The following is a 23435-nucleotide window of genomic DNA, read 5'->3' on the forward strand; positions in this document are numbered from 1 at the left end:
TCGAGAGGTCAGGATGACGTCCGAAATTTACGTGTATCGGAAGTTCACATCTCGTACCTACTCGAGCATAGGGTACGATTCTGGAATTTACGTGTATCATAATTTGTACTGGTACAACTTGAATTTTACGTGCATCGGATGCATATCAACAAATAATATCCAAATATTCATAAACAAAGGAAGATCTTCGTAATGCTAGAGTGACTTGGGTGTCCTAGACGTTTTTTGAGCATCATACAAAGACAAATCTTATGTCATCCTATCATGCTTGGTTTCTATGTGAGAATTGAGTTAATTTGTTTGCTTTCACTTGCATTTAATACTTAAGGCATATACGAACTCAACCCACCTAATCTCAAGCACCCAAACAATTTAACCAAAATTACCTAAAAATTATCGTGGGTATAGTTGTACCGATACACCCCTAGGGTATCGATAGTCACCCGAGTACTGATACTAAATTTAGCTTCGATGTTTTAAAAAAATGCTTTTGTATCGATACTCCTATAGGAAGTATCGATACTCCCATGAGTATCGATACCAAATTTGGCTTTGATGTTTTAAAAAATGCCTTAGTATCAATACCAACCCTCTGAGAATCGTTACTGAACCCTGAGTATTAATACCTCTTGAAGGGGAATCGATATTTTTTTCCTTTCATGAAGAACAATATCGGTATTGTTCTTACAATACTGATATTGAATGACCTTGGTGCTCTATTTTGAGCACGAAATCATGCCCAAAACTCACCTATTGACTTCCCTAAGATTATTAGATGTTTCTAAAGTCTTATTTGAAGTCTTAGAGGTCAAAAAGTATCAAAATTATTACTTGTAACACATAAATACGAAATATGCCATGGATTTACTCTAGCATGCTTTTATTAAATTAACATACCAAATATGCACATTAAATGATCTAGATGTGGTATAAACAAGTCAAAATCGTGTTACCTTGATGCTTAGTGATTGAAAAAAATGTCATTGAATCACCCAAGAGTTAGTTTTTCCTTACGTCTTGCCTTTGAGCTCTCCCCCTTGTTGTTGCATTAATAAAAGTCATGAAAAATGAGTTGTTAGCTCATTTTAATCCTTAGAAAAAGCCAAAAAGGTTTCCTTACAATTTAAATCTCAAAAAACGACCCAAAACTTAGTATTTCATAAACCCCCACTAAAACTCATTTTGGTTATCTATGTCAAATCTTACAAAAATAGGTTTGAATTAAAGCTTGAAGGATGAAGGTTGTGAATCTTACTTAGAATTCACAATGCATGCTTGAATTTCTTAAAGCTTCTAACTTTGCTTGGTTCTTGAAAAGAATGGAAGACAAAGAAAGGAGAAGAAGAAGACAAACATAGGGTGAAAAAGAGGAGGTGCAATAGACGTGATATCATCAAACAATTAAGGGATTTCAGCCTTTGTTTGAATAACTGGGTTAATTACTCATTTGGTCCTACCACTTTCATGCTAAGGTTAATAACACCCCCTTTAAGGCTTATTGGGCTCAACGCAGGGCCAAATCAAATCCATTTTGGTCCAAAGCTTCCTAAACTATAGAGGAATTATTCCAAAGCCTGAACGAATAAACCTGAAACTCTTAACTTGTAATTTGGGGCGTTACAACTTTCCCCTCCTAATAAGAAATTCGTCCTTGAAATTTACTTAAATAGAGAATGTGCGGATATTGATGTTTCATATCCTCTTTAGGTTTCATGTCGCCTCCTCTACGACTGGTTTCTCCACAAAACCTTTATTAAAGCTATACTCTTATTTCAGAGTTCCTTGATGTCTCTAGCAAGGATTCAGATCGGTTCTTCCTCATAAGTAAGATCTTGCCTTACTTCAACTTGTACAAGGGGAATAATATGAGATAGATCGGATCAGTATCTTCTAAGCATGGAGATATGAAACACATTGTGAATGTGCTTTAACTCTGGAGGCAAGGCTAACCGTAAGCCACAGGCCCAACTCTCTCCAAAACCTCATATGGTCTAATGAATCGAAGAGTCAACTTGCCCTTGCATCCAAACCGAAGTACATTTTTCCAAGGGGAAACCTTGAGAAATAACTTATATCCCTCTGCGAACTCTATATCCTTATGATTCATATTAGCATATGACATTTGTCTGTTAGAAGCCTCTTTCAACCGACTCTGGATCAACTAAACTTTCTTTTTAGTTTCTCGAATCAAGTCGAGGCCTACTATATTGCCTTTGTTGAGCTCCGTCTAACACAATGGAGTTTTGCACTCGCGCCCATGCATATCCTCAAAAACCTGAATAACGCGCTCAGATTATCTACCTGTATGAGGATGAAGGCAATACTATAATGCAGTTTAGTACCCAAAACTCCATGCAAGGCATTCTAGAGTATAGAGGTAAAGTGTGAATCTCTGTCAGATATGATTGAGATAGGGACTCCATGCAATCTCACAATCTTGCGGATGTACAATTGAGCTAATCTATCTAACGAGAAGTCCACTCAGACTAGAAGGAAATGAGCAGGTTTAGTCAATCGATGTGCTATAAACCACACGGCATCATGCTGAAATCTCATCATCAATAGACCGGTTACAAAGTCCATCGTCACTATCTCTCATTTCCACTATGGAATCTGAATCAATTGTAGCAATCCTAAGGGAACCTGGTGTTCTGCCTTAAATTTTTGGCACACTAAGCACTTTGTAACAAATTCATATACTTCTCTCTTTATGCCCGACCACCAATATAATAGTTAAAGCTCTTAGTAAATTATATTGCTACCTAGATAACGGAGAGGGGACTACAATGCACCTCATGTAGGATCTTGTCACAAAGCTATCTGTCGGATGGCACACACAAACGCCCTCGAAAGTACAGTACTCATCCATCGCGTAACTCAAAACCTGGGGCCTCACCTCAAAGGACTTGTTCTACTGGGTCTTCAAACAGTCGTCTAAACTTTTCAATCTCTTAACTTCGCCCACTAGCTTGGGTTCAACTCTTAGCTCAGTTAGCAGACAACATGGATTTGACAAACTTAGATGCGCTAGTAAAGTTCTCAGCTCTACTACGATATTCTTGCTCAATCCATCTGCAACCATGTTCACTTTACCTGGATGATAATCAATCACACAATCATAGTCCTTTAGCAGCTCTACCCATATTCATTGCCTCAAGTTCAACTCTTTTTGGGTAAGTAGATATCTAAGGCTCATGTGATCTGTAAAGATGTGGCACTTCTCTCCGAACAAGTAGTGCGTCCAAATCTTCAAGGCAAAAACCACTACGTCAAGATCCAAATCGTGGGTAGTATAGTTTCGTTTGTGAGACTTTAGCTGACGGGACGTATATGCTACAACATTTTCTTCTTGCATCATGATGGATCCTAAACCATTTAGCAACCCATTGCTAAAAATTGTTAAGTCTTTACTCTATTCCAATTACGTCAAAACGGGGGTCTTGCGTGAAGATCTCCTTCAGCCAGTCGAAACTCTCTTGGCACTTCTCATTTCATAAGAAATGAACTCCCTTTTGAAGTAACTTGGTCAATGGTGCTGCAATCATGGATAATCCATTGAAAAAACGATAGTAATACCCTGCTAGGCCTAATAAAATACATATCTCAGTGACATTCTTATGATGTTTCCACTCTAACACTACCTTGATCTTATGGGGATCCACTCGAATGCCATCGGATTCTGATACATGGCCCAAAAATGACACTTTGGTAAACTAGAATTCACACTTCCCAAACTTGGCATAAAGTCAGCATTCCCGAAGTGTCTACAAAACAATACGGAGCTTCTGGTCATACTCTTCCTCGAACTTAGAGTACACAAGGATGTCGTCGATGAAAACTACCAAGAACTAATCTAAATGAGGATGAAAGACTTGGTTCATCAAATCCATGAATATTGATTGGGCATTGGTAAGTCCGAAAGGCATCACGAGGAATTCATAATGGTCGTACCTTGTTCTGAATGTTTTCTTGGCAATGTCAGCATCCTTGACTTTCAATTGATAATACCCTAACCTCAAATTGATCTTGGAGAACATACATGCACCCTTAATTTGGTTGAACAAATATTTAATTTGAGGGAGAGGATAGCAGTTCTTGATGGTTAACTTGTTCAGTTATTGATATTCGATGCACAACCTTATCGACTCATTCTTCTACTTGAAAAAGAGAACCGGTGCTCCCCAAGGTGAAATGCTCGGTCGGATGAAACACTTATTGAGAAATTCTTGAATATGATTATTAATTTAACTCTTTCAAATTTTTCGATACCATGTAATAAGGTGCAATGGATACTGAGGCTGAACCTTGTAAAACCTCTATGTCGAACTCGACCTCATGGACGGGTAGTAGCCCTGGTAACTCATCTGGAAACACATCGGACAACTCTCGAATAGAACGAATATTCCCAAGCGTCATAATGGAGACTCACGTATCCACCACATGAGCCAAGAAGGCTTCCCACCCTTGACTCAACATTATTTGAGCTTTGATCCCAATAACGACTTTAGTAGTGCAAACCGAACTCCCACTGGTTATCACTACCTTGGTCCCATCGTACTTGTGAAGTTTGAGTCATTTTGCCTTACACCTCAAACTTGTGTCATGCTCGGTAAGCCAGTTCATGCCTAAAATCACATCGAACTCTCGAAATGGTAGTCTATCAAATCAGCTAAGAAAATCTCACCGTGAAGCTTTATGGGGCAACAGTGGTGAACCTTGTCAACCAAAACATCTAATCCTAGGGGACTAGACAATTTTCTCTATTTCCAAATCCTCGGTTGGGATATTCCTCTCTCGAACAAGGTCATATCATACATTAGAGTGGATGGAACCATTATCTACTAATGCAGTAACATGAATGGATAAAACTATAAAGATACCTTAGATCACATCAGTAGTATCGCACTCCTCCTGGGCACACACGGTATACTAGCGTGATGTTACTCGGGACTCCTACACAGACTCTGATCTAGCAGTTCCTAGACTATACTTTCCTGAAGCGACTCCGCCACCCTTGAAAGACCCTCAACCACACTGAACAGTTGGTGCAAACCTCTAAGATGATGTAGGGGTTGAGCTTTGAACTCGTGGATAATCTTTGACAAAATGGTCCAAAGACCCACAACTAAAATAACCTCATGTCGCTCAATAACACTCTCCAATGTTTTTACGCCTACAATTCGGGCACACTGAGTGAGATGGTGTTGTCTAGAATCTGTTGGCACTCGATCCAGAGGCTAATGATAAGGGTCTCCTATGAGAGTCAAACCTACCCCCGAAATCCAAACTTCTAACTGCTCCTCTAGACGACCCCGATGACGGTCTCTATAAACCCTGAGGGCCCTTGGCCCACTTTGCTAACAACGGAGATGGCCCAGTAATCCCTAGATCCCTCTCACTCTCTCCTACTGAGTCTCTCCCCTCGTTAGCTTTCTTGAATAGAATTCTCTCGACTGCCTTAGCCTGGCGGGTTAGATCCTTAAATTCACGATGGGGATTAGCAACTAACTAAGTCTGAATATCTAAGTGGAGTCCATCTCTAAACCTTCTGTAGCGATGAACCTTAGTGGAAATAAGCTCTGATGCATACTTGATCAGCCTGAGAAACTCCTTCTCATACTCAAGTATTGTCCGGTCGCCCTGGGTCAAATGTAAAAATTGGGTCTCTCCAACTCCATGACCAACTCTATGTTCTCTCTCCAATCAATCGTCTCACCTTTCACAAGGGAAGTGACGTACTCTAACATACCCTAGGGAGTGATGTACAACTGACGAAGGGTATAGAGCATCTCCTAAAGCTACTGATATATATAAATAGGATCGTCATCCCTAGATCCATATAAATTGATTGTTCTATAACTGCAAAGTCACTCGACTAGAGACTCTTGCGGTACTACGACAGGCTAAACCGATGGTGCAGGTTGGGAAGGAGGCATAGCAGATAGATTCGGAATAACACGAACTGTCTATCTAAGAGTCAAGGTTAGATCGTGAAAGAAAGTATCCTCATCTACTCCTACATTCACATACATCTCATGCTTAGAATTTGGGGTAAACTCAACGCCAAAATCCTCGGCGAAGGAGGCGCAACTCTCATCCTGACCTTCTTGGCCAGGAACATCATCGTCAGTCATAATTGAATCCTACAATAAAAGAAAAGAGATGTCACTATTGACATTCAAGAATCTTAAGTATTTTTGACACTCTAGGGGCAGGTACTCACACAGACACTTATTGACTCTAACCCACAGGTCATATGAATAACTAAACATGGACGCTCTGATATCATAAAATGTAACACCCTAATTTAGTCTGACCCGAATATTCATATACTTTTATACCACACGAAACCACCGAAATGGTCAACCTGGAAGTTTTTTTCAAAACAGTTTGTAATTATATAAATCATCAATCATATCATATGTGAAATTGAAATAAAGTTTTCAAATACGATAGTCTCCCAAAATATACAACCATAATCAAAATAGAGTTATGAATAGAATATACAAGGTCCATATGGAATACATGCCCACTATAAATACTCAAGATATACTCTTCAAGTCGTCGGGTCTGGAATAAACAGATGTGATAGGCTCCCTCTATGATCTTCTACTAACATATGCACAGAAACACAATTCAAATGATGTGCTCACAAGCTCAGTTACACGAAAATAATTATGAAATACTTCATGCATTCTTTTCATGAACATGTTGGTGTGCAAAGTCATAAACATTTATAAATACATAACAATCATGAGATAGGCCAATTGGTGTGGTCGGAGGAATTTATGTGCATCGTAGAAGACACACTAGCCTATCTAGAACGTGATAGCTTCAGGGTAAGAACTGAAATTCACGTGCATTGGAACTTTAAGCCCTTAGTCTACCTTAGATCATCGAGAGGTCGTGGTGAGGTCCAGAATTTACGTGCATCGGAAGCTTACATTCTGTATCTAGTCGAGCATAGGGTACAAATACAGAATTTACGTGCATCAGAATTCATACCGGTACGACTCAGGATTTACGTGCATCAGATGTGTACCAACAAATAATATCCAGATATCTACAAACAAAGGAAGATCGTCGTAATGCTAAAGTGACTCGGGTGTCCTAGATGTTTCCCGAGCATCATACAAAGGCAAATCTTATGTCGTTCTATTATGATTGGTTTCTATGTGAAAATTGAGTTGATTTTTTTCTTTCAATTAGAATTAATACTTAAGACTTACATGGACTCAACCCACCTAATCCCGAGCACCCAAACAATTTAACCAAAATTGCACAAAAATGACCATGGGTATCGATACTGCACTAGCAGTATCGATACTAACCCTCTAGGGTATCGATACTCACCCGAGTATCAATACTAAATTTAGCTTCGATGTTTTGAAAAATGTCTTGGTATCGATACTCCTATGGGATGTATCGATACTCTACCCTGGGTATCGATATTCCCATGAGTATCGATACCAAATTTGGCTTTGATGTTTTCAAAAATACCTCAGTATCGATACCAACCTTCTGAGCATTGATAATGGACCTCGAGTATCGATTCTCCTTGAAGGGGTATCGATACTGCCCTTGTAAATACTTGATTTTTGCCTTTCACGAAGAACAATATCGATATTGTTCTTACAGTATCGATATCGATGGACCTGGGTGCTCTATTTTGAGCACGAAATCATGCCCAAAACTCACCCATTGACTTCCTTAAGAGTATTAGACGTTTTTAAATTCTTATTTGATGTCTTAGAGGTAAACAAAGTATCAATTTTCATGTTTGTAACACACAAATAGAAATATACCATGGATTTACTTAAGCATGCTTTCATGAGATTAACATAAAAAATATGCACATAAAATGATCTACATGTGGTATAAACAAGTCAAAATCATGTTACCTTGATTGTAAGTGATTGAAAAATGTCCTTGAATCACCCAAAAGCTAGTTTTTCCTTGTCTCTAGCCTTTGAGCTCTCCTTTTGCTCTTGCACTAATCAAAGCCATGAAAAATGAGTTGTTAGCTCATTTTAACTCTTAGGAAGAAGCCAAAAAAATGTTGTCTTGCAATTTAAATCTCAGAAAAATGACCCAAAACTTAGAATTTAAAAAACCCCCACTAAAATATGTTTTTGGCTATCTAAGCCAAATCTTACAAAAATGGCTTTGATTGAAAGCTTGAAGGATTAAGGTTGTGAATCTTACCTTAGAATTCACAATGGAGGTTTGAATTTTTTAAACCTTCAAACTTTGCTAGGTTCTTGAAGAGGGGGGAAGACAAAGAGATGAGAAGAAGACAAGCATGGATAGTAATAATACGCTTAAGACTAACATGGTATTGATTGATGACAAAGAGTTGTCATTGACATAGAGATGTCAAAATTAATACAAGAATATATTGTCAGAGAACAATATATTGGATTGACCTGATATGAGCATATGTCTTGGATTATTATGTGATGGTCACGATATTGCTCATAGTGACAACTATATGTATAATCCTTAGACTTGAGATCATTATAATCTCAACATATATTGTTGTATGTTTTAATAAAGTTAAACATGCTCCATAACTAGTTGCACTATAAAGACTTACATTGAATATATCACGATATATGTAGCAGGGTGTGAATGATCGAGATAGGATTTGTCCTTTCTACATAATAGAAAATATATCACAGGCCACTTATTGAGTGAGACTAGAAATGCATGGCCATGCTCGAATAAGTTGATATGAGATATCACAGATTATTTGTTTATTATAGTCTACTCTATATATCAAGAAATAATATATAAACTACACAAGTGTGACTGTTCCAAGATTTGTACTTATTCTAGATATGAAGGACAAAAAGATATAATACATTAAAAGAGTTAGTCACTGACATGTTATGTCGAATCATGACTTCCCGTAACTTAGGTAACAATGGCATAATGCGAGATGTCACTCATTGTTTGTAATATCAGAATAGTTCTAATTATTACTGCTAACGTTACAGGAATCTATAGGGTCGCACCCAATGGTTGAAAAGAGAGCAACTCATAAATGTGTCACATATGTATAATTTGATTGTACATGAATAAATTGTGTATTTAATATTAATATATATATATATGTGTGTGTGTGAGTAATTTTAATTGCACAAGAATATTGGATTTAATAATATAATTGAAGTAATTATACTACCAATTAAATTCAGAATTTTTAAAAAGCCCAAATAGCTAGGGCGACACATATATAAGGGATATATTGGTCTAGCAGTTGTTTTCATGTCTTTTAAAAATCCCGAAATTCCTAGAACCCTTTTAGAAAAGTTTTGCTCTTAACAGCTATTTAACCGGGTGAACTAAGTAGAGGCCGAAACAAATTTTCGTGGAGGCTAGAATTTGAATTGTTCATTATTTCCATTAGTCGTTGTATTTGTTGATTTTCAAGGATCTCGATGTAAGTAATCACATCTCTTCCTCCCGGTTTCAGATTTAATGTACTTGGATCGTTGGTGAGACTTTCACATTTTTGTTTTCGTTGCGCCATAGGTGCGCTAACGGCCCTAACAAAAAACACCCCCTTTAAGGCTTGTTGGGCTCAACCTAAGCCCAAATCAAATATATTTGGGACCAAAGCTTCCTAAACTATAGAGAAATTATTTCGAAACGCGAACGAATAAACTCGAAACTCCTAACCCGTAATTCAGGGCATTACATTTCTTATGGAGGGAGGGAAGTTTTCCTCAAACCCGTGATTCAAGCCGTCCTCACTTATTCTCTCTTGCTATCTCCTTCCGGATTGGTTGTTGAATGAGATCACCTCTAGTATGCGATCGTATTAGTGGTCAAGGAAGTATGATGCCAAAGGGTGACCCATCCTTGCTTGGGACAAGGTTTACAGAGTGAAAAGGGGTGGGGGATTGACTTTCGTATTTCAAATTATTCAACCTTGCTCTTCTAAGGAATCAAGTATGGAAATTCATCCAAGATTCGTTCTCTCTCCCCTATTCCAAGTCTTTAAAGCCAGATACTTCACCAACACCTCCTCTTTGGATGCTAAGCATGGGAAAAAAAGCTTCCAATGGGCGGACTAGCCTTTACAAAGCGGACGAAGCATTGGTTAAGGGCTTCTTTTGGAGAATCGGCTTCAACGGAAATGCAAGAGTGCATTTTGATCGATGGAGTGGAACCGAACCGGTGACTTTCTCCTCAAACTATTTGGATAATAAGGATAATTCCATTCGATGTGTCGAATTTATGTTGCAGGTCCTTCCTTGGTGGGATGAACCAAAGGTCATCTCAGCCTTCCGAAGTGAAGACGCTAAGGCTATTCTTTCTACTCTCATTGCTCCTACACCGAATGACCGCCTTATTTGGGAACACCACAACTCCGAGCTCTATTCAGCCAAGTCAAGTTACAATTGACTTCTCATGAAGAAAGACACCATTAGAGACCGTTCAAAAATTTGGAAATTGCTTTCCAAAATCCCTACTCTCCCAAAGATTAAAATTTTTGGATGGAGGATTTGCAATGATGCTTTGCCCAAGGGTTCGAGACTAGTGGCTGCTCGGTTTAGTAATGGTTGTGCCCTTTATGTAACACGGAACGGGAGACCACTATTCATGCTCTAAAAAACGAAGACTCGTTCCATTCTCCTACTTTCGGGTCTTCCTCTTTCAATTGTGGATTGGAGTGACTCTTGGTGGAAAGACTCGCTGGAAGTGGCAGCAGCTTCCATGGATATGTCGGGATTCACCAAGAAGGAACAAGTGGATCCATGAGCAGGAGCTTCAAGATGACCGAACGGTGGTGGAGGCAGCTTGGGGGCTGTTCTCTGAGTATGGAGAGGCTAACCGGTTACCGAGAACTACAAGAATCTCACTCCCTGCACACCCAAATTGGATATGGAGGAAATCTTCAGCAGGGTGCATAAAAATAAATGTTGATGGAAGCTTTATTCAAAGTATCGAAGATGCAGCAATCGGAGTGGTGCCACGTGATCACAACGGTATGGTAATGGGAGGTTTGGCCCGCAGCCTGGAACTCCCTCACACTCCCGAAACAACGAGGCATCGACATTCATCCATGGTAAAAAAAATTAAAATATAATACCTGTTAAATTAATTTGAAGAATATGTTCGGTTGGTTGAATCTTAAATTACGGTTTATACTGTTATATTCCTGAATAAGATTATTACGTTGCTTAATGCTTATATTATTTACATTTTAGAATAAGATTATTGTAGTTTAAGAAGTTAACTTGAAAGCGTCATGTTTTGATAATTTATTCAATACTGATTTGAAAACAAATGTGATGACAATCGGTACACATGATTTTTATGCCATTTGTAATTTGTCCAAATAATTCTATGTGAGAAATTAAAAGTTTTGGTTTAGGAAAGAAGCATTTTTTTACTTGTAAATTGCATTAGGTATATTTTGAGAATTTGACATGTTAAAATCTTTTAAATAATGTGGATGTGACATAATAGTTTTTATATCATGATTTATGTTGCTGATATTCTGTTGTAATTTATTTTTTATATAGTTTTTAAGGTAAATTAAATTATTTTTTATAATTTTCCTATAGTATATTGATTTCTTATGAAGAGGTAACAATACCTTTTCAAGTGGTTCTAGTAAAAAAAATAATCAAAATTAGTATTGATACCTTATCTAGTGTATGGATACCTAAACCTCAATATTAATATCTTTAAATTAGTATTAATATTAATTAATTTTCATAATTTTTTTAAACATTGAAGCTTAATATCGCATTAATATCTTTTTAAATATCAATACTTTATAAGATCTATCAATACCAAAAGTAAAATATCAATACCTTTTATCCAAAACTGAAGTTTGGCTTTTGAATTTTAGTTTAATCTAAATAAGTCCCTTAACTTCTGTACCTTTTATAATTAAATCCTTGTTTTTATAAATGCTTGTTTTAAAGTAGGGTGTTACTAACTCTCTAAGGATCACCAAATTGCACCATTGATCCCTTATGCTTCAGAATCTTCTTCCATGCACGGCTATGCCACTGTATAGCTTGGACTTGCCAGTTGCCATATATTTTCTTCATTCAATATATTCTTCCACCCATACAACCTATAAATAAAAAGATTTTATAAGGATCTGTCTGCCCGAAGTTCTCTCATCATTCGTGCTTTGTTCCAAGAAGTTCCCCCATAAATATTCGTTAGGGTAAACTACATGGGTGACCACCCAACTATGGTCAAAAATCATTTTGACAACCGATGTTTCAGTTTGACCAAATAGACCATCCATCTATTTAAATGATTCGATCAAGCCATATGCTGTTAACAGTTAACGGAACATATGTTATAGCAGTTAAAAACATTTTGGTATAATTACACAATTGGTCCATGTTACTTATATATTGTTTCAATTCAGTCCTTGTTTTGATAAATTAAAATAATGATTAAATTTATTTTTATTTTATTTTTTTAATTTAAAGATTTACTTTCCTCCAACAGAGGGATACATGTGTCACCCTAAGATTGAAAGAAAATAAATCAACACACATTTGGGGAAAGGTGCGATTTGAATCCATGATCTCATTGATAAAATAGGAAGAACCAAACCAATGTACCAAAGCATCCATCTTGTTATCTTTATACTACAAACAATATATATCTTTTACTTAGTAATTTTTTCTTTAGACAACAAATAATATAATTAATAAATAAAAATTAAGAATTTTTTTATATTAACAAAAAATATGAATATACAAAACATATTAAAATAATAATAAAATATTTTAAGTTAATATATTTTAAAAAATATATATATTCGTATTAAAAAATATTTTACATAATTTGTATTTTAAGTTAATATATATTTTTAATATATATATATATATATTCATATTATATTCGTATAATAATAAAATGTTTTAAGTTAATATATTTTAAAATATATATATTCTTATTATATTCGTATCATAATAAAATATTTTAAGTTAATATATTTTAAAAAATATATATATTCGTAAAATTCATGTATTGTATTTCTCAATAGAATCTTCCTGGTGGTTACTATGGAGGTTTTCCCTTGCCGCTTAAGTGGAAGTTTATTCCCTGTGCTTTAGGGTTCTGGTTTTCCTGTGTGTGATATTTGCAGTGTTTTTTGTTGTTCTATGGCTGACAGTTTGTTATATGAATGGTGGAATCTTTACCTTGACAGATGCAGAGGTGGAGGTTATTGAAACGAGGAGCAATTCATCCTTGGCAGCGTTTGATTCTTCCCATTGGGTGGTTATGAAACTACTTTCTCCTCGTCCGATGAATCGAGATGCTATGATCTGAACGCTTTCAAATGTGTGGAAGTTATCAAAATCTACCGTAATTGATCCTTTAGATTATATCATTTCGGTGATCAAGTTTCGCTCTAACCGTGAAAGACTGCGAGTGGAGGAGGGTTTGATAAGCATATGGTTCTCTTTGCCTCGTTTAATGCAAACCTTCGACCTGTGGATTACCAGTTTTCAGTGGTCTCGGTTTGGGTCTGACTTTATGGTATTCCTTTGATATGTTGCAATCGCTCTTTTGCGAAAACTCGGGCTCGTATAGGAAATCTACAGTCAATTGATGAAGCTCTCCTTGGGGTTGGTTGGGGGCAGTTTCTTCTGATTCGCATTGAGATAGAAGTTACGCACCCGTTGCTCCAATTTATCAATTACCGTGCTCTTGATGGTCGGGTTCTCAAAGGCCTTCTCAAGCATGATGCCTTCCAGACTTCTGTTACTCTTGTGGTGTTCTTGGTGTTGCGGAATACGGCTATCGGATAGAATAAAATCGTAACTGATAATTTGAGAAAATAAAAAATAAAGATAAAAAAACACAAATTTTACGTGGAAAACCCCTAAATAATATAGGATAAAAACCACGGGCAACTGTAGAAGAATTTCACTATGAGAAAATAGGAATTACAACTTCTCTCGATCTACCAATGAGAAAACAATGATAATTCTCTCTTGATAAAAAGGAGAAAACAACTCTCAAGAAACTCTCTAAATTCTCTAGTGCTGGAAGAAAGCCATAATGATTTGTGATAGTTTTAAAACTAAATGAGCTAGAGTATTTATAGTTGAAGCTTAAGGATTAATCTTATAAATATCATAAAGTTTTAGGGACTAAATGTGCATTTATCCCCTTGCCATTTTTTTCAACAATTATAACTATTTTTGACTATGCACCATTCGGTGCCTAATTGTTGAAAATTTGTCATACCTTTTTTTTCAAAGTTGCACTTTTGATGCAACTTATATTTTCAACAATCTCTCACTTGAAGATTTGATTGGAACAATCATATCTTCACACCATTCTTTCTACCTTGTACCATCATGTTGTTTACGTTTCTGACAGACCACAAGGGGATCGACACCAAGTAAATTTATCAGCGTTGATCGCCTTCGTCATGAAATATGCTATGTTGTCTTTGGTATGGATCTTATGCATATCTATCGTCCCTTCTTCCACCATTTCAAGAATGAAATGGTATTGAACTCGTATGCGCTTTGTCCTTGAATGAAATGATGGATTCCTTGCTAGATGCAAGGCACTTTGACTGTCACAAAACAGAGAGACATACTCTTGATTGTGCCCAAGCTCCTCTAATAACATCTTCCACCAAATTGATTCTTTCCTGACTTGTGTAGCTGCTACATATTCTGCCTCTGTTGTGGATGTAGCCACAACTGACTGCAATTTTGAAACCCAGCTTACAGCTCCACCAGCAACTTTGAACACATATCCTGTAGTAGATTTGTTTTTATCCAAATCCCCTGCATAGTCAGAATCGACATACCCATTGATAAGTAAGTTTAATCATCTGTAATATAATGCAACATTTGAGGTCCCTTTGATGTATCTCAGGATCCTCTTTATTGTATTTCGATGCTCTTTGCTTGGATTCGCCATGTACCAACTAACCACTCCCACTGCTTGTGCAATGTCTAGTCTTGTGCATATCATAGCGAACATTAAACTTCCCACTGCCGATGCATACGGCACTCGAGACATCTCCATCATCTCTTCTTTACTGCTAAGACTCATACTGGAGGATAATTTGAAGTTAATAGGAAGAGGGGTAGAAATTGACTTACAATCTTGCATGTTGAATCATGACAAGATTTTATTTAAGTAATTCTTTTGTGAAAGCCAAATCTTCCTATTACTTCTGTCTCGGTGAATTTGCATCCCTAGAATCTTGTTTGTTGATCCCAAGTCCTTTATTTCAAATTCTCTAGCCAGTTGTGCCTTCAATTCTTCAATATGATCTTTTTTGGGTCTTGCAACCAACATGGCATCCACATACAACAACAATATAACAAAATAGTTATCACCAAACCTCTTAAAATAAGCACAAGGGTCTGCATTAAGTCTGTTGTATCCAAAGCATATAATGAAGGAATCAAATCTCTTATACCAACACCTCGGTGCCTGCTTTAGACCATACAGAGATTTGTTCAACCTGCAAACCAAGTTCTTCTTTTGTTTTTCTTCAAAACCTTCAGGCTAGAGCATGTAAATTTCTTCTTCAAGATTTCCATGAATAAAAGTTGTTTTAACATCTAGTTTCTCTAGATGTAAATTCAATGTAGCACACATTTCCAAGACTACTCAAACTGTTATTAGTCGAACCACATGAGAAAAGATTTCATTAAAATCAATACATTCTTTTTGAGCATATCCTTTGACCACCAGTCTTGCACGATACCTCTCCACTTGATCATCACTGTTTCGCTTGATTTTGAAGACCCATTTGTTACCAATTGGCTTCCTTCCTTGTAGTAGTGACACAAGGTCTTATGTATTATTTTTATGAAGGGCTTCAATTTCTTCTTGCATCGCCATCATCCACAGTGAAGCATCTGAGTTGTTTATTGCCTTATGGTATGTTGATGGCTCACCATCCTCTGTTAAAAGGCAGTATGCAATATTACCTTCTATAACATAATCTGAGTGCCAATTGGGACGTCTTCTCACACGTTCTGATTGACGAGTTATTGGAGCTTCATAACTCTCTGGTTCTTGTTCATCATGTGATGGTTCTACTTTAGAAGAATCTCCTTGTTCAAACTCCTTTTCCACATGTATCTGTGTAATCTCTGACTTTTTAATGCTATCATCGTCTTCTTTTCTTTGTAGTTTATCTTCTACAAAGATAACATCCCAGTTGATGATCACTTTGCGGGTAATGGGATCCCACAAGCAATACCCCTTTACACCATCAGCATACCCCAAAAATTTGCATTTCCTGGATTTTGGATCCAGCTTTGAAATTTCTTGGGATTTGTACATCACGTACACAATACTTCCAAATACATGGAGGTTTGAATAATCAGCTGGTTTACCAGTCCACATCTCCATTGGTGTCTTCAGCTCTATTGCAATTGATGGAGCTTGATTCACCAAATAACAGGCGGTATTGATCGTTTCTGCCCAAAATGATTTTTCTAGGCCTGCATCCCTCAACATTACTCTTGTTCTTTCTAACGAGGTTTTATTCATCCGCTCTGCCACTCCATTTTGTTGAGGAATATTCGCCACTGTGAACTGTCTTTTGATGCCTTCTTTCCTGCAAAAGTCATCAAATTCTTCACTTGTGTATTCTCCTCCATTAGTTGTTCTGAAACACTTGATCTTATTTCCAGAATCAAGTTCCACCCGCGCTTTAAAGTTTTTGAAAGTTGAAAACACATCTGACTTCTTCTTAGTAGGGTATACCTATCATCTCCTGGAGTAGTCATCAATAAATGAGACAAAGTATTTTGCTCAACCTAGGGATGTAACTGGTGCTTGCCATACGTCAGAGTGAACCAATTCTAGAATGCGTTTGCCTCTAGAATTTGATGTGTTGAATTTCAACTGGTGTTGCTTACTTGTTATGCAATGCTCACACAAAGTAAGTGATACATTTGTTAAGCATGGAAGTAGCTTTTTCTCCACAAGGATTTTCATTCCTTGTTCTGACATGTGTCCAAGTTTTTTATGCCATAGCATTGTAGAATCTGAACTACATGAGGCAACAAAGGCTTCTACGTCTAGCAAAGTCTCTCGCTTCAGCTTGTACAAGTTTGTTGATATCTTTCTGCCTGTCATCACCACAAGCGCTCCACGGAACACCTTCATGATTACTTTCTGTGTTTCAATCTTGCTTGCATTATTATCCAACAATCTGTAGGATAATAAATTTTTCTTCAGGCCTTTCACGTGTCGCACATCTCGAACAACTTTAATTGTTCCATCATACATCTTCAATTTGATGGTTCCCACTCCAACGACCTCTAAGGCATGATCATTGCAACTATACACATATCCTCCTAAGACAGGATCATAATTATGGAACCATTCTCTTCTTGAGGTCATGTGATATGTTACTCCCGAATCAATGAGCCATATATCTGCAAATCTTTTTCTACCTTCCACGGTGGTTGACGCTTCACAACATAGAGCACCTCCATCATCTGAAGTGTTTGCGGTATTGCCTTGTGGATTGGAGTTTTTATTTAGACTCCAACAATCCTTCTTCAAGTGACCATTCTTTCCACAGTTATAGCACTTTAAATTCCTTTTGCTTCTCGACTTCGATCTACAATGTTAGTGACTGCTACTTTGGCCACGTTCTGTTGATCTCCCTCTCATCGTTGTCAACGCTTCTGCTTGTTGCAGATTTACTTGTCTGTCTTCCTTGTTCTTACACCAATTTTCTTCTTGTAGAACAACAGCTGCAACATCGTCGAAGACTAGACTGGTAACATTATTGTTTGTCAAGTTGATAATGAGTTAATCATACGAATCAAGTAGACTTTGAAGTAGAAGTTCAGCCCGTTCTTGTTCTCCTATTGTACATCTTAAGGATGTAAGCTGAGAAGATAAAGTGTTCAGTGTGTTTAAGTGCTCTGTTACTGAAGTAGATTCTAGTATACGGAGAGTGTATAATTTCCTCTTAAGGAAAATTTTATTGTGCAACGATGTGGTCTCATACAATTTGGTGAGATGATCTCATATCTCCTTAGATGTATTCTCCTCCTCGATGCTTGACAATACTTCATCTGCTAATGCTAGATGAAAGTTTGTCATAGCATTCCCGTCTATTTCGATCCATTTGTTGTCATCTGTGAAATCTATCGACCTTTCACTGATAGCTGCTAGACAACCGTCTTTCCTCAGGATGACCTTTATCTTCAATTTCCACAATGAGAAATTTCTCCTATTGAACTTTTTAATATCAAATTCCGTTGCTATAACTTCTATTACGGATAGCTCCCACTATTTCACTATCGTGAATAGTTCTCTGAAACCTTTAAAGAATTGGTAATACCTTCTTACTTTCTTATGTTGGAGGATCCACCTTTTGGTGGCAACCATAAAGATAATAAGTAGATATTACACACTCAAATCTAGCTCTGATACCAATTGTTGTAGAATACGGCTATAGGATAGAGCAAAATCGTAACTGATAATTTGAGAAAATAAAAAATGAAGATAAAGAAGACACAAATTTTATGTGAAAAACCCCTAAATAATACAGGGTAAAAACTACGGGCAACGATAGAAGAATTTCACTATGACAAAATAGGAATTACAACTTCTCTCGATCTACCAATGAGAAAACAATGATAATTCTCTCTTGATAAAAAGAAAAAAACAACTCTCAAGAAACTCTCTAAATTATCTAGTATTGGGAGAAAACCATAATGATTTGAGATGGTTTTGAAGCTAAATGAGCTAGGGTATTATAGTTGAAGCTGAAGGACTAATCTTGTAAATATCTTAAAGTTTTAGGGACTAAATGTGCATTTATCCCCTTGCCATTTTTTTCAACAATTACAACTATTTTTTACTATGCACCATTCAATGCCTAATTATTGAAAAATTGCCATACCTTTTTTTTCAAAGTTGCACTTTCGGTGCAACTTATATTTTCAACATTTGGCCACACTGAATCTTCCTGTGACGCTACAGTTACGTCTATTACTGACTATGACCATCCTGCCTTGGGTGACTGGTTACGAGCATATTTGATGAGGCATGTGGTGTTAAACATGTGCTAGGCTTAGAGGCGTTCTGTGTCCTCCGCCACAAAGACTGGTTCAAACAATCCAAACTCTGATGTTATTCCGTTAGGGGCGGCAGCCATTTCTGCGGAGAAGGAAAATATTTCTCTGTCTAGTCTGATGAAAAGAAAGTTTGCATCTCCTTCTTCTCATCAGCATAAGGTGCGCAAGTTTAAATCTCAAAGGCGTTTGACTCTTTCCTCTTCTACTACTCCTGATCCGGCGGTGACTGGCACATAGTCCCGCCAGACATTATGAGGCTACTAGTTTGGAACTGTCGGGGGCTTGGGAACCCTCGGTCAGTTCGGTGCCTTGTGCACCTGGTCAAAGCTAAAGATCCCCAGATAATATTACTGATTGAAACTAAGTAAGATGAATCTCGTGTTCAGGAGTTACGCTATCGTCTCCGTATGCATCATTGTTTTGCGGTTAGTGTCGATGGATCCTGAGGAGGATTGGCAATGTTCTGGTAGTCTCACTTAGACCTTTCTTTACAATCTTTTTTGTTGTGGCATATAGATATGGTTGTTCAAGGTTCACAGCCTTGGTGTCTGACTGGGTTTTACGGGAATCCAGTAAATGCTTCTAGACCACAGTCATGGTCTTTGATCCGTCACTTATCCTATGTGATGTCACTTCCTTGGTTATATGTATGCGACTTTAACGAGATTATGTGGACCCGTGAAAAGTCTGGCAATGCTTTGCGAAGTGAACGTCAAATGCATGGTTTTCGTTCTTGTTTGAGTGATTGTGGTTTAGAAGATCTTAGGTTTATCAGACTTTGGCATACATGGGAGCGTGGACAAACTTCCTAGATGAACATTCGTGCGCGCTTGGATAGGGCGGTTGAAAATTCTATTTAGCAGACCAAATTTTCATTGGCGAAAGTGGCCCACTTGAATGCTCTAGTTTTCGATCACTGTCTTATTTTTCTGGATACCATGGGTTTGGCTCTCTCACATCGAACAAGTCCTAACTCCACTACATTTCGCTATTATGCTAATAATGTGCATGAATCAGATTTTGTTCAGCTTGTAAAGTCATCTTGGGAAACGTCCAATCTGTCTGTACCTGGCCGACTTGCACATTTGGGAGAGTCTCTCAGGTAGTGGAGTAAAAACCAAAACCATGAACAAAACCAGGAGATTCGGTCCCTGACACACCACCTTACCATGTTGCAGACTATGTCACCTTCGACATCAGTTATGGACCACATTCATGAGTGCCAGTCCAAACTTAACATTTTGTAGGAAAAAGAGGAGATCTATTGGTGTTAGAGGGGCCGAGTAAATTGGTTGCACTTGGGGGACCGTAATACCTCTTATTTCCATGCTTCGACTTTGATCCGGCGGTGTCGTAATACAATTTCTTCATTGCATGATTCAAATGACACGACCATCTTTTCGCAGAAAGGTTTATTGAGTGCATTCACTACAGCAAACCAGAGTTTTAGCGGTGTTTTCTTAGTCCAATAGTGGCGTTTTTAAGCGTCGGTAAAAGCACTTGCGGCAATAGGAAAAACGCCACAAGAAGTGCCGCAAAAACTAGCGTCGTTAAAGTTAGTGGCATTTTTGAACCAAAAACGCCGCCATAGGTCAAGATCTATAGCGGTTTTTTAGAACAAACGCCGCAAAATGTCGAGATATATAGCGACGTTTTTTGAACAAGCGTCGCCATAGGTCAAGATCTATAGCGGCATTTTTGGAACAATCGCCACAAAATGTCGAGATATATAGCGGCGTTTTTTGAACAAATGCCACAAAAGGTTAGATCTATAGTGGCGTTTGTATCTAAAAACGCCATAAAAGGTCAGATCTATAGCGACTTTTTGGGATACAAACGCCGCAAAAGGTAAGATCTATAGCGACGTTTTGGGATACAAACGCCGCTAATTACCTCTTTAGCTAAGATTAATTGATTTTGCATATTTCATTTCTGCTTTACATCACTTAAATTTAATATCATGTAGATTTATCTAATTAACAACAACCATACATTTTCATTAAGACACAAGTTATGCAGAAAAATACTTAACAACAAAATAAATTAAAATTTATAAACATTAAAATTAAATATAATGTAGTTTGACATTGTTCTTCATTGCAATAATCCAATAAGACATTTTTAATAAAGGCCAAGGAAATTAAAAAATGACACTCCACTTACAGCCATACCCAGAATTACATGTAGATTGAGACCTTTACCAAAGAAAATGAAACCTAAAATCAGGACGAGAATAGTCTTCATATGGCCAAGCACTTGGACGATACGACCGTAAACCTGCCGATGCAGATAAATTGGCTGAGGTTGGTCCCCACAGCAATGGTGCAAGACAGGATTATGAAAAACTGCAAGAAGAGAGCATCACATATTATTTACAGCAGTCATAATTACCTGCATGCAAAATATATTTATAATCCATGTCAACTTGCACTAGCACATGAACTTCAGAATGTAGAGTTCATGTTCATGGTTCTCCAGTTACAAAAACAGAAGAGGACAAGATTAAAAGTAAGTATGATGGTTAAATTTTCCATGTTTTCTTAATCATTAATCCTAGTTATATGACCAAATGCAAGGATGGAAGTAAGTTCTCAGTAAGCTCTATACAAATGAAGTATTTCTGATAAAATACTAATACAACTTAAGTTAAAATGATGTATCATAACCAACTATATTCTAGTAAACTCTGATAAGAACCGTACCATAGATATGGCAGTGTAGTTATAGGCATAAACCTTTTTCTCTGTTAACCAGTAGTCCACAAAAGGACCAGAAAGCAGCAGGCTTGCAGCTTGTACCGGAGCAGTATGTCCCAATAAATCAAAAGATCCTAAAGAATGCTTGCGTTCAAGATAATGTATATACTGCAAAATGATAAATAAAATTAAAAAACAAAAAAGGAGCCAAAATATCAATCCAAGTACAAGATCAATGAATGGTCGGTGCTTCATTTATGGAATGGATCAATCCATGACAAATACATAGAGAACCTTGTTCAATCATAACATTAGTTGAAATTAATATCTGAAATCTTACAACTTAATTGTAGCTGCGGCACAGTAACAAATGGGACACAAAATCAAAGTATTTCTTAGGTGAATATTGTTAACTTTTGACTTGCACCATCAGAACTAACATAGTCATAACAAATCATATTATAAAAAGATACTTTTTGATATTTAAGGAATTTAAGGCAATGAGAGTATCTCTCTCTCATCCCACAATAGTAACCCGTTGACAAGTTATCATACACAAGCTAAAGAAAACAATGCTGATCGAAGTTGACTCCATTGTCTATCTACCATTAAAATATTCTGTTCACTTCTTAACCCTCATCCATTCGTAAAAGCTCTCAAAGGAATATGCCAAAGCATATTAGAAATGCTAAAGTATGGTTTGGAATCTTCTAATCAATTTCTTATGCATGTGTACCCACTATATTTGTACAATATTTGTTTAAAATATATTTCGATTCATAATGTATGATTGCATTGACAAAAAAGCAACAGCATTATAACATCTAAACTCAACCACCAAATCCAATATTAGTCCAGACAATTCTCAAGTAATATCAAGCATTATACTTCTCTACATAAATTCTATATCTAACAATATTTTATTGTTTATAAGAGTTACTAGGCATTTGAAAAAGTTAGTCCTGCTTCAATTGGAAAGATTTTTTATTTTTTCCATTGACTGAAGAAAGATCATCTCCTGGAAGATAGAAATATTACCTTTATTAACTTCTGCCTTTTGGTGGATGTTCATCATGGTTGGAACAGATGGTCCATACACATCTGCATCAAGCACTCCTACCTTCAATCCACACCAGTTAGCTAATGAAACCACCAAATTAACTACAAATATTGCAAATAAACCACCATGAGTGAAACAAATCCCTGTAAAAATGGTATTCCTAACCCATGAACATGAAAAAAGAATAGATTACCAGCAGTGGTAGACTTGCCAACACCACCTTTACCAGAGGCAACATCAATCACATCATTAACCTCTTTAATTCTCAGCTGATCGTTTCTTAACACTGAATAGTTCCTAACACCCCCAAGCCTCTGCCCAAAGGAAAAACAAAAAGAAAAACTCAATTTTTGAATCAACCCAAAAACAAGAGTCATTTTCTCAACAAGAAAATAGGGTTTTATTAGTGAAACCAATGAAGCACAAAGGCCTTTAATCTTACAGCAAAGGGCCGCCAGAAGCCCTTCATTGGAAAATCACTTAACTAACAGTTAGCGAGACTCACAAACACAATCATAACAGCAAAAAAATTTTGCATCTTTATTCACTAAGACGATGCGATGGCTGGGAATAAATTGTTAAAGGAAGGTGAAGGGGAAC

General features: G+C 37.0%; 1 protein-coding gene and 1 long non-coding RNA gene across 2 annotated transcripts; one reads left to right on the forward strand and one right to left on the reverse strand.

The window, feature by feature from the left end:
- The first annotated feature begins 1903 nt into the window (after positions 1-1903).
- On the forward strand, positions 1904-21926 carry LOC120202120. The gene is made up of 4 exons (XR_005523709.1): positions 1904-1916; positions 3822-3827; positions 20486-20489; positions 21796-21926. It is a non-coding gene; the product is annotated as an uncharacterized LOC120202120 (long non-coding RNA).
- An 816-nt stretch (positions 21927-22742) lies between these two features.
- Positions 22743-23379, reverse strand: LOC120202125 (iron-sulfur protein NUBPL-like). The gene is made up of 3 exons (XM_039202596.1): positions 23278-23379; positions 23029-23149; positions 22743-22936 (listed from the first exon to the last, which is right to left on the reverse strand). The coding sequence occupies exons 1-3, from the start codon at positions 23302-23304 to the stop codon at positions 22743-22745; spliced, it is 342 nt and encodes a 113-aa protein (XP_039058527.1). The 5' UTR covers positions 23305-23379.
- Between the last annotated feature and the right edge of the window lie 56 nt (positions 23380-23435).

The sequence above is a fragment of the Hibiscus syriacus genome, unplaced genomic scaffold (assembly GCF_006381635.1).
Source record: "Hibiscus syriacus cultivar Baekdansim isolate YM2019G1 unplaced genomic scaffold, ASM638163v2 tig00008222_pilon, whole genome shotgun sequence".
Classification (NCBI taxonomy): domain Eukaryota; kingdom Viridiplantae; phylum Streptophyta; class Magnoliopsida; order Malvales; family Malvaceae; genus Hibiscus; species Hibiscus syriacus.

Excerpts from the sequence above, each read along its gene's own strand:
- LOC120202125 (XM_039202596.1), bottom strand. The coding sequence starts at position 23,304 with ATGAAGGGCTTCTGGCGGCCCTTTGCT. Across the intron at positions 23,150-23,277 it reads GCTTCTGGCGGCCCTTTGCT|AGGCTTGGGGGTGTTAGGAA; the intron begins GTAAGATTAAAG and ends TCCTTTGGGCAG. Across the intron at positions 22,937-23,028 it reads TGGCAAGTCTACCACTGCTG|TTAATTTGGTGGTTTCATTA; the intron begins GTAATCTATTCT and ends CAATATTTGTAG.